Source organism: Hyla sarda, chromosome 1, assembly GCF_029499605.1.
Source record: "Hyla sarda isolate aHylSar1 chromosome 1, aHylSar1.hap1, whole genome shotgun sequence".
Taxonomy (NCBI): Eukaryota; Metazoa; Chordata; class Amphibia; order Anura; family Hylidae; genus Hyla; species Hyla sarda.
The window spans coordinates 445,694,999-445,712,176 of record NC_079189.1 but is presented as its reverse complement, the minus strand read 5'-3'; the positions used below and the strand labels follow the sequence as shown (position 1 = coordinate 445,712,176).

At 41.3% G+C, this 17,178-nt stretch overlaps 1 protein-coding gene across 2 annotated transcripts in view; it reads left to right on the top strand.

Moving 5' to 3' along the window:
* ULK1 (unc-51 like autophagy activating kinase 1) overlaps positions 1 to 17,178 on the top strand; it is an 84,434-nt gene that overhangs the window by 16,518 nt on the left and 50,738 nt on the right. For both annotated transcript variants that reach the window (XM_056533183.1, XM_056533184.1), the window contains 2 exons: positions 12,066 to 12,098; positions 13,168 to 13,204. In XM_056533183.1, coding sequence (XP_056389158.1) covers positions 12,066 to 12,098; positions 13,168 to 13,204 — 70 coding nt within the window. The remainder of the gene's footprint in view (positions 1 to 12,065; positions 12,099 to 13,167; positions 13,205 to 17,178) is intronic.

Sequence of the window (17,178 nt, the reverse complement as noted above, 5' to 3'; positions counted from 1 at the left end):
TTTTTCTTTTAGTTTTTTTGGCTGTTTCTGACTTCAAATTCTGTCTATTACAACAACTGGGGGGCAATTTGGAAGCAAAGCTTTAGAAATAGATCCTAGATAATATGGACAGATATATTTTTTCTGTGAGAAATATAAAACAAGTAATATATGTGCTTTTAAGGGTAATTGTGGTTTATTCTAGTCTACTCTAAGTCCTCCATCTTGTATTGTGGTTAGTATTATATATCTATTAAATCTTTAAAGGGGCATATGGACATCATAGAGAAAGGTCCTAAGCAAAACACACCCTTTAAGAGTCATAGCACTCTTGTTCTGGTGCCCTAAAAAAAACTTCCCGCCCAACATTTTAAACTTGGAGAGCTTACTGCAAGCTATGGTAACAGATGTTGTTTTGTGGGATTGTTAAAGTGAATCTGTTTCAAATAATATTACACCATAAAATATATAGATATCTGGAAATACAGAACGTGAAGAGTTACCTGTTTTTTATTAAGAGCATATCTTTAGAAATGCTGTTGAGAAGATTCTTCGCTTCGTAAATCGGTGACTCACATGTATGAGAATTTAGGACAGGGTTTTCCTAACAGTGTGTCTCCAGCTGCTGGGAGTTGTAGTTTTGCAACAGCTGGAGACACACTGTTTGGAAAACACTGAGTTCGGAGCACCTCTTCTGTCTTTTCTATAGAGGCAGGAGAGGTTGTGTCCATGTACAGTATAAGCCATCCATATACATATGCACTCTAGTCGAAGACTTACTTTAGCAAAAATGCAAGTACTTAACAAGGTTTATTTACACATATATTCAGTCAGGTCTCAAGTCCTGCAGGAACACTTGGGAAAGGAGTTCCTGCACTTTTTCCATAGCAGGAACACTGTTCCCATTAGCAGGACCAGCCCTCAAGTGGAAATCTTGGGTGAGTTCCAACACTTTTTTTCCCCCCAGAATTGGCCCCTGCATTTAGGGAAATAAAAGTATTGTTTATTGTTGTTAACATTGGTCATAAATAGATACAAATTTTTGTTTAGTCCCATTGTCATTAATGGCCGACCGCTATAATATCCCATTGAATTACTTTGCTAGTACATCAGATTTTCCCAGTACTACAATTACTTACATGTAGAAATTGTGTACCATAATGAGGTTCTTTTATGACATTGGAGTTTGCCATTTATTGATGTAATGGCGACCTAGGCTTTGTTCAGAGCCTTATATCAGACATATAAGCCTGGGTTCACATCACGTTTTTGCCATACTGTTTTCAATCCGTTTTTCTAAAGAAAACCGTATGGCAAAAAAACAGATGGAACAGTATGGGAAAAAGTAAACCGTATGCATTTTTAAACCATATACTGTTTTTAAAATTGCATACGGTTTTGTCCATTTTTTATTTAAAAAAAACATACGTTTTTGAAAATTTTATTTAAAATAAATTAATTTTTAAAAATGTTAACTTTAGGATGCAAATGCGCATGTGCAAAGTTAAAACCGTATACGGTTTTCTTGTATGGAACCGTATACTTGTGTGTTTCCCATTGACTTCCATGTAAAAAAAAAACGTTTGTGGTTGCAGTACGGTTTTTAAACCGGAGACAAAACCGTGGTCAACCACGGTTTTGAGTACGGGAAAAAAACGTATTGCAAACAAACCGTTCGCAAGCGGATGCATCTGGTTGCATACAGTTTTTAATTACAGTATCCCCCCGACATGCGATGGCCCCGACATATGATCAAATCGACATACGATGGCCTCATACGATGCTTTTATATGTCGAGGCCATCGCATTAACTGCTATCCGACAGCGCAAAATGCTTAAGCTGCTGTTGGATAGCAGTGTTATGTGCCCCAGCAGGTTCACTTACCGATCCCTGCTGCTCCGGGTCCTCTCCGGGGTCCGGGCCTCGCTTTCTGGCGTCGTTATTACGTAACTGCGCACGCCGTCCCGGCGCACTAACGTAATAACGTCACCAGAAAGCGAGGCCCGGACTCCGGTGAAGATGCGGAAGATGCCGGAGGACCCAGAAGAAGACGCCGGACAGCAGCGGGACAGCATCGGTAACCCCTGGGAGACCATCGGGAGCGGTGAGGACGCGGTCCGGAGCGGCGGGGACAGGTGAGTATTTAATGCACTTTTTACATTGCACGGATCCCTCAACATACGATGGATCCGACAAACGATGGGTCGTTTGGAACGAATTACCATCGTATGTTGAGGGACCACTGTATTTCTCTATGTATAAGGTTTTCAATACGGTTCCATACTTTTTCAATAATAAAAACGTATAGGGGAACCGTACTTGAAAAACGTGATGTGAACCCAGCCTAACTCAGCCGTATTCCTTGATAAAAGGCTGCAACATGCGCCATTATATTGCAGTAGACTACATTTGGTAGTCTATTACCCCTATAGGGATATAACCCCGTGACATTTGATGTGACCTCTGTGCATGTTAATGAATGGTATCTACCGCCCCATTGTAAGGCCAGGCCTGACGGTGTGCAGAGGGTGAAATGGTCATCTCCTAGTCACACAGTCTTATTGTGTGATCTCTAGTGGTTCCAGCTGATCGGTTCGCCTGCCTTCATATAGCACTACCCTGGAGCAGTGAATAGCGGCAGATGTCCCCCATAGAAGTGAGTTACAGGTGGTGTTTACAGGACATATTAACACTGTCTCCGCCTGATCTGTAAATGAATTGGCTTTGTCCTTGTTACTGAGAAGAAGCTAAATGCTCTGTGGTAAATATCCCATCCCCCAGGATTATGTATAATGCATAATCTGCCGACCCCACATGGGACTGACAGCACAGTTTACTTCAGGTTGCTGTTGTTTTATTTATCAAGTGTATTATAAAGGCCTGTGAAATAGCAACAATATGAAAGTTTAAACTACACAGTGGTTGTCATCTTTGGCGCCTCTCGCTTTCTCTCTATTTTATCTGTCATTCTATCTATCTACTCAAAAAAAAAACAAAAAAAAAAAAACAATGATGTTCAGGAGAATTGATGGACCAAGAGACAATGGATGGTTGTATGATCAAACATGAAGGCCCTAACATAAGAGGAGACTTTCTAAACAAACGCCACTCCTATAGTAGACATCCATAGGAATTTATTAGCATTTCTCATTAGGTCCCCAATGGTTGTACTTATTACAGAACAATAAGATAGTTTCCATAGGGCTGGGCGGTATACCGGTTCATACCGAATACCAACATTTTTGTGCTGCATAATATGAATTTTAACCCATACTGCAATACCGGTTTGTCCCCACATCGGGGAACTAATCATATGTTACCCGCAAGCACTGTTCTGCCCCCCCATTAATTATTAGCCCAGCGCTGCTCTGTCCCCATCGGGGTACTACTCACATGTGTCACCCGCAAGCGCTGCCCTCCTCGTCCTCCTGTTTGTTGCGGCCACCGGGGCTGACGCTCTATACCAGTGGTCTTCAACCTCCAGATGTTGCAAAACTACAACTCCCAGCATGCCCGGACAGCCGCTGGCTGTCCGGGCATGCTGGGAGTTGTAGTTTTGCAACATCTGGTGGTCCGCAGGTTGAAGACCACTGCTCTATACTGTATCCCTATGCCCGGGCTGCAAAACGTAAACAAAATAAACTTTAACTCACCTTCCCCGTCGGTCTGGACCAGTTTCCTAGGGACTGGAACGTCGGACAGCTGTAAGCCTATCACTGGACGCAGCGATGTTCCGCCTCGGCCGGTGATAGGTTGAGCCCACTGTCATGTAAGAAGCCGGCTTCTTACATGACAGTGGGCTCAGCCTATCACTGGCTGTGGCGGAACATCGCTGCGGCCGATGATGGGCTGATGGCTGTCGGACGTTCACATCCCCAGGAAGAGCGTAAGGCCGACGTAGGAACATGCGTTTACCTTTTGCAGCCCGGGCATAGGGATACAGTATAGAGTGTCAGCTCCGGGGGCCGCAACAAACAGGAGGATGAGGAGGGCAGCGCTTGCGGGTGACGTGAGTAGTACCCCGATGGGGACAGCGCAGCGCTGCGCAGCGCTAATAATTAATTTGGGGGGGGGGGGGGATACCGTTATATATCGTGGAACTGCCATAAGTTACAAAAATACCGCATATTTGGCCATACCACCCAGCCCTAAGTTTCCATAGTTAGTTTACTGTATTCTTCATTCTTTTATGCTTTGAATATTTAGGTATTTTTTCCACTTCTAGTGTATTTGCACACTGGCCTATTGTTCAAAGACATTTTTGGTGTGTTTTGTTTGTAATAGTTTCAGTATAACCAGTAAAGTGTTTATGTTCCTTACATGACGTATAAGGTAAGATATCAGTATGCTGATTCATTTGTTTGCTGTTGTTGAGGTTTATATAGTGCTTTGCACTTGGTCTGTTTGCTATATTAAGGTCACAACCATTCTTAGTCTGCACAGTTGATCTATTTGTTGCACCTAAAAGTAATGCACAATGAGGGGCATTTATCAACCCTTTTACACGAGTTTTTTTGTGTAAATTTGTCGCAAAAAAGTAGCTACTGCGACACCGTGACTTTTCCTACGACAATCATCTATGCGAGCAAGAAGAGCAAGTTTTGTTTTTTTGACTACGGTACGCAGGTTTGTAAACTTTACTTGGTTTAGTCAGGGATTTATCAACCGCGACATTCGCAAAAAAGTCGCAAAGCCTTCAAAAACCGACTAAATGTACCCCAGCAAAATCATGGCTTACGAACCTGACTGTTGAACTCATGCTGCTATTACTCTGTTGTGTGAATGTTTTAACAGGCAATTTTCAAGTTGTACGATTTGTTGTAATAAATGTTTAATATAATATAATATAGATGTCCTATACATTAAATTTACTTATTGGAAGGTTAAATTTGTTTAAAAGGTAAGAATGATCTAAGTAATTTTGCCATTGCAAAACATACTAAGGGGCATTTTGAACAAAGCTTTTTAAAGAGATATGTAGCGCTAATTTTAAAGTCGTCTACGGCACCAGCCAGACAAAAAATGGAAAGCAAGCTAAACTAAACTGACAGTTGCTATGGTAAGTGTCCGGGTCAGCCATAAATGGTGCCCTATGGGCTGGGAACCTCAGCGTGTTGTGAACCCCGGCGATGTCGCATCTTGGACGGTGAAAGGATGAGCAAACTGTCATGTAAAGGAGCCCGGACAGAGCTCCTTTAACGGACTGGTTGGTAAGCCTATCACCAGCTGAGGCGGGACATCACTGCAGGTGGGGATAGGCTGAGGTTCTGAGCCCCAAAAGAAACATGGCCAGAGGAAAGGGACACATACCAGAGCAAACGGGGACCACAGGCAGGTAAGTTAAAGCTTGCTTGCTATTTTTTGGCTGCCCAGGGACATAGCCCAATTAATATTTTGCGCTACATATCTACTTAAATGCCTGACATCAACCCAAACTGCAACCTCAACGTTTGCTGATGCTTTCCCCTCCAGCTCTCGACATTTTAAGGTAGTAAGTTTGGTAAAAAGCCAGGAAAGGCACAAAGGCAGGTCTTTTAAATTAAAGAAATAATACTTTCCCGGGCAAAAAAGCTCAGAATAAAGCAGACCGAGCGCTCTGTGAAAGAAGCATAAAACTGACTAAAAAATTCGCTTATACGTGCGACAAAACGGACCAATAAAACACAGACGTATGATAAATTTCATAAATGCCCCTCTTTGTCTCTCCATATTAAGACAATCAGTTAACGTTATGGCTTTGTCTGTGAAGGAGCAGTTGAAGGGTTTTGGAGGGACATTTATCAATGTTTGCTTATGTATTCTTTTTTTTAGTAATTTTTTTCTTTACTTTTCTTTTGCTTATGTGTGACTTATTTATCAACTGCTTTCAGCCTGTTGATAATTTTCTTTCACGTAAGCAATTTTTTCTTTTTTACTTTGGTAGTAGCTTTCTCTGCTCCATGTTTGAGCTGGAGTAAATTTAGTCAATTTTTAACCTTGTTGCGACTTTTTTTGCGCAGTTGCGACTGTCGCAGTTAATAAATACCTGACTACCCGTAGTCTATTTTAAAATTATTACTACGTAGTTAAGTTTTGGAAAACTTGCTTTTCTCGCTTTCCAGTCAAAATTTCGCACGAACATCGACAGAAATGAAAAACCCGACCAACTCTCCATTTGACTAAGAAAACCTGAAAAAGGGGTGTGAATGTTGGGGGGAAGGGGCGTGGTCACAGAAAAGGGGAGTGTTCCCAGCATTTTCACAAAAAAACTACATATTTACTAAGGTTTCTGCAGAAAATGTGGTGGATTTCAGTTGAGGAAAACCCTACAGATCAGAGCATGTGTAAAAAAAAAAAAAAAAAAAAAAAAAAAAAAAGCTAATTGTAGGGAAAAGCGCAAAATGTAGGGAAACCTTTGTAAATACTGTGGAAAAAAAATTGTAGGAAATTAAAACCCACAAAGAAACCTACACTCCACTCTTAGTAAATAAGGGCCATAGTGTTGGATACATTTATGACTTAGTGCCTGTATGAGCTATATCTATTCTTATTGAAAATTGCACAGTAGGGACTGGGTGCATGTAACATTATATTCTATGTACTAATGTTTTTATATAGATGTAATAAGGGCTTCAGCAGGTGCATTGTGTGTGTGTCTCTGGTGCATTGATAGGGAAATGAGGGAGGGTGAGATACGACCAGACACGTATCCCTAACGCCTTTGTCCCTATCCTAATAGAAGAAAAGCAGGCCTACGTGTCCCTGACATCAACAGATGGCCTGCAATGGCCTCTTATCAGCACCAGGCAGCTGTCTGCAGATCAGCTGGGAGAGTGAGGAGGCCTGTTACCAGGCAGAAGAGACACCAGGCCTGTATTCACTCCTCACATGTCATGGCCTCCTATTGGTTTCATTCATATGCGAGAAATGTTCTTCCTTTTGTCAAGTCTGGCGATACAGAAGTTACGAGTGACTTTTATGTATCTGCTGTAAGACGCATTCATTCCTTCTGCTGTGTCTCTGACACAAGTTGTGTGACAGGAAAGTTAGTATTAACTGGTGTCAAATCCCGCCAAATATTCTGGTGGTACCCCTAAACCCCCCATAATTCCCAAAAGCAATAGAATATACACGAAAGAACAGGAAATGTATAATATTACAGTTTTGTTACATCTATATAAAATATCTCATATACAGCCTTCCGGTTAAATGCTGTACTGTATCAGAAATGTGTATCCTTCCATTTGGCGCACAGAATTGTCGGAGTACGATCACTTTAAATGTCCAGTTGGAGTCGTATTACAGGTGCGTCCGCACCCAGTGGAAAGGCTGCGGGACGTACGGAAGGCAAACCTACAGAGAAATACAGTCACAGGAAAGTGGATGAGATTTTAATAAATCTCACCCGCTCGTTATGGACATGTCCACACATATAAGAGATCACATTGTAAATGTTCAACCAATTATTTTTTTCTGCAGATTTGCCTCGGATAAAATCTGCTGGGGATTCACTGTGAAATCTGAGATGCATTTTTTCCATTCTGTATTTCAGTGGCTGATGCAAAACTACAACTCCCAGCATGCCTGGACAGTCTCCGGCTGTCCAGGCCTGCTGGGTGTTGCAATTTTGCAACAGCTGGAGGTACACAGTTTGGAAAACATTACTATATGGACCTACACTACATGTTACAGATTTGAGCGGGTTTCACCACTGTCATTGTATTGGGGATATAATCTGGGGAATCTGAAGCAGACATGCACATTTTGCAGCGATTTTTGTTTAGATCCAGAGCAGAAAATTGCCGCCTGGCCAGGTGTATACAGCAGGGCGTAGACATTGTTCAGTGCTATACAGACTATGTATGTATGGAAATATACTTCCCTTATGGTGTGGTTTCTCACACACTATACTATTTATTTTATTTTTTTTTACTATTTATTTCTTATATATATATATATATATATATATATATATAAACAATACTAAAGAAACACCGTTTATTATATATGGCCCTCATGGCTACCTTGTCTATATCGATCCTACTCTTGGAAGCGGAAAGCTCAAACTAAATATAATACACAAAAGCTCACACTGCACCGCTTAGAGTAATTAAAATCATTAACATTATTAGAAAATAATAATGTAATATAATTGTATACAGCTTCTCAAAATCTGGATATTGTGAGGGCCTCAGATAATAGGCTTAGCAACTACCGTATATACTTGAGTAAAAGCCAACCCGAATATAAGCTGAGGCCCCTAATTTCACCCCAAAAACCCAGGAAAAGTTATTGACTCGACTATAAGCCTAGGGTGGGAAATACATCACCCCCCCCTGTCATCATCCAGACCCCCATCATTAACACCCCCGTCATCATCACCCTGTCATCACCCCCCCCCCCCTCATCATCACCGCCTGTCAATCCCTTCATCAGTGGTCTTCAACCTGCGGACCTCCAGATGTTGCAAAACTACAACTCCCGGCATGCCCGGACAGCCATTGCCTGTCCGGGCATGCTGGGAGTTGTAGTTTTGAAGCATCTGGAGGTCCGCAGGTTGAAGACCACTGTGGCCTTCGTCATCATCCAGACCCCCCCCCCCCTTTAGTTTTCTACTCACCTCCCCTCGGTGGGAAGGAAGGGTGAGCTGGTCAGGGCCATCTATGCTGCAGTGACAGTCCCGTGGGGAGGGTTAGTCGTTCTGGGCTGTCCATTTTCACCGGGAGGCCCTCTTCTCCGCTCCGGGCCCTGGACTAGTGATGTTGCCTTGACGACGACGCACAGGGACGTTCATGCACACGGATGTCCCTGTGCGTCGTCGTCAAGGCAACGTCACTAGTCCGGGGCCGATCCGGAGTGGACTATCCCTGCAGCATAGATGGCCCGGACCAGCTCACCCTTCCTTCCCACCTAGGGGAGGTGAGTAAAAAACTAAAGGGGGGTCTGGATGATGACAAAGGCCGCATGGCTGTCCGGGCATGCTGGGAGTTGTAGTTTTGCAACATCTGGAGGTCCACAGGTTGAAGACCACTGAGAAGGAATTGACAGGCGGAGAGTTCACTCCAGTATAAGCTGGATATAAAAATCGTGCTGAAAAACTCGGCTTATACTCGAGTATATACGGTAACAGAGGAGAATACATATAAAATATTATAAATTCCTGGGAGCACCTTTATGTTAATATTGCACTCAATTAAATAAGAAGGAGAAAAGGGATATAATGTATAAAACTTCTATCTATTAAGCAATTGCTATCCTAACATCAGTGCTAAAATTTGCACTGGTAAACATCCCACTCTCATTTCAATAAAGTGCCAATGCTACTGGGAAGAAGTAAAGTGCATAATGAAAAGTCATAAGGTCCATGACTGCGCACTACATCCTGGTCAGGGGTATATAAAGGAGCAATGTGGAGGCAGTAGACAGCAACATCCCCTTGATAAAGAGGTAACTTGATAAAGAGGTAACGAAACGCGTTGGGGTACAGAGCAGCATCAATAATGGGTAAGCACTCATGCACCGTATGACTTTTCATTATGCACTTTACTTCTTTCCAACCATTGGCACTTTATTGGAATTAGAGTGGGATGTTTACCAGTGCAAATTTAGCAATGATGTTAGGATAGCAATTGCTTAAAGGGGTACTCCGGTGAAAACCTTTTTTCTTTTAAATTAACTGGTGGCAGAAAATTAAACATATTTGTAAATTACTTCTATTAAAAAATCTTAATCCTTCCAGTACTTATTAGCTGCTGAATGCTACAGAGGAAATTCCTTTCTTTTTGGAACACTGATGACATCACAACCACAGTGCTATCTGCTGACATCTCTGTCCATTTTAGCAACCATGCATAGCAGGTGCATAGCAGGTGCATAGCAGGTGCATAGCAGATGTCTGCTAAGGGCAGCATGGTGGCTCAGTGGTTAGCACTGCTGCCTTGCAGTGCTGGGGACTTGGGTTCATATCCCACTAAGGGCAACAATAAATAAAGCATTATTATTATTATTATAATAACGTCAGCAGAGAGAACTGTGCTCGTAATGTCATCAGAGAGCATTCCAAAAAGAAAAGAATTTCCTCTGTAGTATTCAGCAGCTAATAAGTACAGGAAAGATTAAGATTTTTTAATGGAAGTAATTTACAAATATGTTTAACTTTCTGCCACCAGTTGATTTAAAAGAAAAAAGGTTTTCACCGGAGTACCCCTTTAATAGAAAGAAGTTTTATACATTATGGCCCTCATTTACTATTGCAAACCCGACATGTTTTATCGGGATGTGCGCCAGATTCTGGTGCATTGCACCAGAAATGCTTTCTGCGCCAGAATTGGGAAAAAAATTGATTACTTTACATTTTTTAAAGAAAACCGGAAATAGGGGCTTTGCTGTCGAGGAAAGGGGGAGTGGTCACCGAAAAGGGTCGTGTTCCCGACATTTTCACAAAAACACAACATTTTTTTTGACGGGAGAAAAATTTGTGCATGTAATGTTTTTTTTTCCCGTCACAAATAACGTCCATTATTCATAACGGGCTATAACGGGTGATAAAGGATAATCAAAAAATCCCATAGACTTGAATGGGATTTTTTAACATCCGTTTTTAAGGGTTTTCTTAACGGGACTTTAAAATGGAGCAACATATAGAGTGAAAGGAGCCTTAGTTGCTCGGCCTATTATCTGAGGCCCTCACAATATCCAGATTTTGAGAAGCTGTATACAAATTTATTACATTATTATTTTCTAATAAAGGTAATGATTTTAATTATATATTTATATATATATATATTTATTTATTTATAATGTATGTATTTTTATATATATATATATATATATATATATTTATTTATTTATAATGTATGTATTTATATATATATATATATATATATATATTTATTTATTTATTTATTTATTTATTATGTATTTATTTTTCTAAATGTCCATACAGTTTTTGATGCAGACAGAACCAGAAGTGGGTCCAAATTTTTTTAGCTACCGGTATATCTTTCCATCTTTGTTGCATTACTATTTTCTTTTTTACTCCCTTAGTCTTATAAATCCTTACAGTTGGGCCCTAGGCTTCTGGGCGTTTTATTAACTAGGCGGCAGAATGTTAATGGATTATGTCTTGGTCAATAAATCAAAGCAAACATTTCTCAGAATTCCCTGTTCTTTTAATGCATTGTTAAGTGTTATAAAAGAAGTCTAGATCATATGGCCTGGCGGTGGCTGACAGTATGCTGGGCGTATCATATCCACAGCCCAGTTTCATAATCTTTACCCTTAAAGGGGTACTCCGGTGGAAAACTTTTTTTTTATTTTATTTTTTATTATCAACTAGTGTTAGAAAGTTAAACAGATTTGTAAATTACTTCTATTAAAAAATCGTAATCCTTCCAGTACTTATTAGTTGCTGAATACTACAGAGGAAATTCTTTTCTTTTTGGAACACAGAGCTCTCTGCTAACATCACGAGCACAGTGCTTTCTGCTGACACCTCTGTCCATTTTAAGAACTGTCCAGAGTAGGAGAAAATCTCCATAGAAAACACATGCTGCTCTGGACAGTTCCTAAAATGGACAGAGGTGTCAGCAGAGAGCACTGTGGTTATGATGTCAGCAGAGAGTACTGTGTTGAAAAAGAAAATAATTCCCTCTGTAGTATTCAGCAGATAATAAGTACTGGAAGGATTAAGATGTTCTAATAGAAGTAATTTACAAATCTGTTTAAGTTTCTGGCACCAGTTGATTTAAAAAAATAAATAAAATAAAAAAAAGTTTTCCACGAGAGTACCTCTTTAATGTTATAAAGTGTCTCATTCAGTCTCAACAAGGCACAAGAAGCTTTCTGTTATCATTGCATTAGGTATTGGCAGCCATATTAAACAAATAGTGACAGGTGTAAATGTGCACTCTTAGTTTTGCATCTGATTTGCACCTGATAAATGACCCTTTCTGCAATATTGAACTTGTAAGAAGTTATATTATATGGCATCCACAAGTCATATGCAAAAGAGAATGCAAATTCCCCCACTCTTTGCTAGTCCATCACCCTGTGCAAGTCACCTAGTCGCACCTTTTTAATTGATGTTGTCTTATTTTTTTTGCAGGAAGTGGCCAATTCAGTTTACCTGGTTATGGAGGTAAGTTTCTGTGTTATATACAGAACCCCTTGTTAAAACACATCATTGTAGTACTCAATAAAAAGCAATTGCACTAGGTTTTAGTCCTTATACTGACTACTACAGCTACATGACGTGTCATGTCCCCCAGCCCAAGACCCTATTTTGTCTTCCTTTTTTAATACATAGATCTAAAGTTCTACCTGCTTGGAGAAATGATCTATACCTGTGCACATTACTAAAGATAAAGTAGAATTCCCACTGTAATTGCCTTTACCATGGGGACCATCTTAGGGACCATGATGATAATTGGACAGCACAGAATACAATAAAAGCTGCTATCAGTGGATTAGTTCAGTTTTTTCCTGGGAGATGTTCTTAGACACCTATTGTCTCCCAGTTAAAATAAACATGTATGCTCGGCTGAGCCAAGTGTGCATGTTTATGGAAGGTAAGGGAAAATAGCCCTGGCTACCAGCTAATAATGTACTTGGCTGGAATGCACAATACATAAAAGTATGCTGATGGTTAAACAAGCATTGAACCATTGTTTCCAAGAGACTGCCATATATATTTTAGTCCATTTTGGCTATTAAATTTGTTCAAACTGACCAGACAGTGTCAAAGTAACCCAGTTTTAGGAATGTTCAAAAAAAAAAATGTTTTTTTTAAAGTTGTTATGTTTCTAGGGGGGTGGTTGCTGGTAAAAATAAAACTCATACGACTCATACCCGCCTACCACAGTCCTCTGAAACTTCTGTTTCAGCTACATCTGGCCCTTGCTTCTCACCATTTGTGCCTACTACCTTTGTGAGACATCTGAGCAGGACCTGCAGTTTCAGGCAATCACTAGCCACAGTGTTCTCCCCTTTCATTTAGTGATTGGTCGAACAGACAGGTCCTGCTCAGACATCTCGTCGTGAGGAAGTAGCTGGAACAAGAGCTGCAGGGAACTGGGGTAGGTAAGTATGACTTTTTTATTTATTTATTTTTTCTCCCACATCAACTGAAATCCCTCTTTAAGTGACATGTCTAACATCAAAATCTTCTGTGAGATCTTCTCACTGTTTGTCTCTCTACTTCCTTTCAGTATTGCAATGGTGGCGATCTAGCAGATTACTTGCATGGTAAGTGCGCCATTCTTTTATGCTTTGATTCAATAACTGAAGCCTTTCAATGGAACATAACTGCACAGGGGATAGATTGAATTATGTGAAGATAAAACAACAGTAATTGAATTGGAAGAATAAGCCAATGGTTTATTACAGGCTTGCTGGAGCACGTTGTCTAGAGGTAATAAAAGATCATAAACGGAATAGCATGCCTACTGCAGGATTATGGATGGTAACAATATCCTATGGTATTTAGTGGGCAGAATATTTCACCTCTTTGTAAATGTAGAAAGAGGTTTTATTACATCTATATTCTTTACCTTTATTGGGAATCCTCTCTTGTTTGCACTTGTTGTTTGGGCTGTGTGTAATAGCTACATGTCCTATGAATTAGTATGAACATCTCTGATTTGACAAGTGTTTTATGTATGTTCTTATTCACGGACTGGGAGGCTTCTCATGGGAGGAGTGGGAATCTACCCTACATGAAACAGCTGAAAGCCAGTGTCAGGACACATCATGTTTAATGTGTCCTCAAATAGCCAGACTGCTGAACGTATTAATGCTTACCTTTACACAGACAGAGGAAAACACTTCTGCCAACTTGTGCCTCTAATTTATGTCTGCTCTATAACCGCCATCTGGAGATATACTGTGTAACCAGCTCCAGATATGTCTGATCTGGCCAAACATGGACTTACCATAAGGACACCTAAAACACTTAATGGAGGAATTTATGTCACTCTGTTCCTTTATAACATCCTCTTAAAGTAATATTTAACCTCCGTCAGTTGTAATATCATATCCACAATTGGATGTGTTCCTGCTCATCATAAAGGTAGATGGTAATCACATGTATGAAATGTAGATTACAGAACATATACTTCTGATATAATGCTGAACTCTCATGCTGCAGCTGCCGCATGTGAATAGAGCCAAGCCCACATACAGTGGCCCGTGGCTGCACAATCTCTCACATAGTGTTGTCTTTGGTTTTTGAAATATGCAGGGGAAAAAACCCAGCAAATTGAATAGGGAAATATGAAATGCTACACCTGCAATGCTTACTACTTTGTGGGGTTTTGTATGGTTTTCTTTATTTAATTGAGGTGATGTTACAGTCCCACAATGAGATCTTCTTTAAACAAGATGCCATTGTGGAATCCCAATATGATATATCTGGAATTAAAACATTGTCTCACTTCATGGTGACTAAAGAAAATCACATATTTTGAATTGGGGTGCTGCTTTATCCTGTTTTTGGAAGAGGTGTTTGAGAACATTAAAGGGGTATTCCGCCCCTAGACATCTTATCCCCTATCCTAAGGGTAGGGGATAAGATGTCTAATCGCTGGGGTCCCTCTGCTGGGGACCCCTGCAATCTCCCTGCTGCACCCGGCATTCGTTTAGAGCGTCGGGTGCAGCACTGGAGGCTCGTGACGTCACGGCCACGCTCCCTCAATGCAAGTCTATGGGAGGGGGCGTGACGCTTCCCATAGACTTGCATTGAGGGAGCGTGGCCATGGAGTCACGAGCGGGGCTTGACCGTGACGTCACAAGCCTCCGCCCCGCATCGCCAGTCACCCGGCACAGAGCAATGTTCGCTCTATGCACCAGGGGTGTCTGGGGTTCCGCAGCCGAGATCGCGGGGGTCCCCAGCGGCAGGACCCCTGCGATCAGACATCTTATCCCCTATCCTTTGGATAGGGATAAGATATCTAGGGTGAAGTATCCCTTTAAGGTTTCTGCAGTGGTTATCACCCATCTTTCTCACATTGATGGTAGAGTCGTATTGGTTGGGGTGTATATTAAGAAAGCTGGTTGTCAGCCCCTGTGGTAGCAATAATATCAGTCATTTCTGTTGTTGTTGAGTTAGTGTTAGAAGTTAGTGCATGTATACTAGCATTAAGCACCTTTAGTCAGTCAATGTGCTATGCTTGTTGCCTAGATTTAGAGCATGAGGTGTAGCATTGACTTGCTATTCTAAGGTTCTAAGTCTGGCCTTTTTATTTTAGGCAATGGTACTAAGAGAGCTAAAATTAGCGTTCAGCACCTCTGGGAATGTCTTAATTTTTTCCATTTGCTATACACGGTTATGGTGAGACTTGGCACTGTGTGATTTTCCATGCGAGGCGGGCATGTTAGAAAGTTCTGTAAGTCAGGATGTTAGGATATTACACCAGACTCATCCTTAGAGTGACCTGGTCAGACAGCATGTGCTCACCCTGTGAACCAGATCTCATGCCAGGAGATGAGAGGGGTAAAAAGTCTAAACAAACAGCCCCGTTCCTGGGAGAATCATTCGGTCACAGCGTCAGCCCACAGAAATAAACAAAGGGATATAGTTACTTCCAAGCACTGCTGGCAAAGCAATATCCTGGGAGCTCATAAACTGCTTATTATCGGGTACCGCAGTGAGCTATGATGACTACTTGGCTTAGAAATCCCCTGTGGCCTATCCTACTAAATACATAAATGACTGGGATTTAACATGCTAATGTCTGGGGAAGATGACAGGAACACTGCATGCAGCACAGTTTCTCAGGTATCCTTTGCCTAGTAAGTTTTTGTTTAATAAAGAGGGCATCAGAAAATATAAATATTGTACTACTACTTGTAATAATAATAATAATGAAAAACTATAGTAGCTTCATAGTGGAACAGTCATTTAGTGGTCCAGAAAATGACAGCAAGGTACATTTAAACAAAGGTAAAAAGATTTGGCCCATTATTTTTTGTGGGTACTGCAGCTAAAATGAGGACTGGCCAAGCTGCTTCCAGGTACCATATCTGCTTATTATTGGGGTCCCGTCGTGGAATAATGAAAAGTCCATGCCAACAACCCTTTTTAAATGCTTCACACTCAAAGGAGTTAATAAGAAGAAAAAATCCTGGCAAAGTGTGAGTTTGAAGTCTGTTGGTTAAAGAGTTCCTGTCATCAAACCATATTTTCTAAACTAACTCAGATTATGTTCCCTAACTACTCCTAGCACCCCTCCCGTCCTTAAAAAAAAATTTCCAAGCTTTATAAACCTCTGTATCATACTTTTCCCCTTGCTCACATTGTGTGAGCTCCTGGCAGGAGAAAGTGGGTGTTCCCCAGCAGGCGCAACATCACTGAAGCCTGCGAGAGCTGTGCCTCGCCATGCCCTGCATGCACTTCCTGAGTTTGGACTTCTGCAAGTCCAAGTGGAGACCAAACTAACTGATTGACTTGCGTTAGGGGACAGAACAGAGCCACCTAGTGGCCGTTTTTTTCAATCACATTGAAAGCATATAAAGGTTGAGAATTTTAACAGCAAGTAAATAGTAAAGTGTCTTATACTAACATAAGAAACAATATATTAAAAGTTTAGTTTGATGACAGGTACTCTTTAAAGTGTACCCGTCATCAACAAAAAATGTTTATATAATGTAGATAATACCATTATATGTATATTTGTAATATACATTGGTTAAAGAATGTGTATATTTTTGTCTCTGCAGTTATTGCCTGTGTGTCTATGAGTGAGGGCAGGACAAGCAGGGCTCTGTGCAGTGAGGAGAAGCAGGGCTCTGTGCAGTGAGGGGAAGCAGGGCTCTGTACACTGAGGAGAAGCAGGTCTCTGTGCAGTGAGGAGAAGCAGGTCTCTGTGCAGTGAGGAGAAGCAGGGCTCTGTACACTGAGGACAAGCAGGGCTCTGTACAGTGAGGACAAGCAGGGCTCTGTGCAGTGAGGACAAGCAGGGCTCTGTGCAGTGAGGAGAAGCAGGGCTCTGTACACTGAGGACAAGCAGGGCTCTGTACACTGAGGACAAGCAGGGCTCTGTACACTGAGGACAAGCAGGGCTCTGTACACTGAGGACAAGCAGGGCTCTGTACACTGAGGACAAGCAGGGCTCTGTGCAGTGAGGCTCTGTGACATGTTATGGGCTCACACATAAGGATGATTGACAAGCCAGGAACCTGCACAGAGCCCTGCTTGTCCTGCCCTCACTTCTTGTATTTGG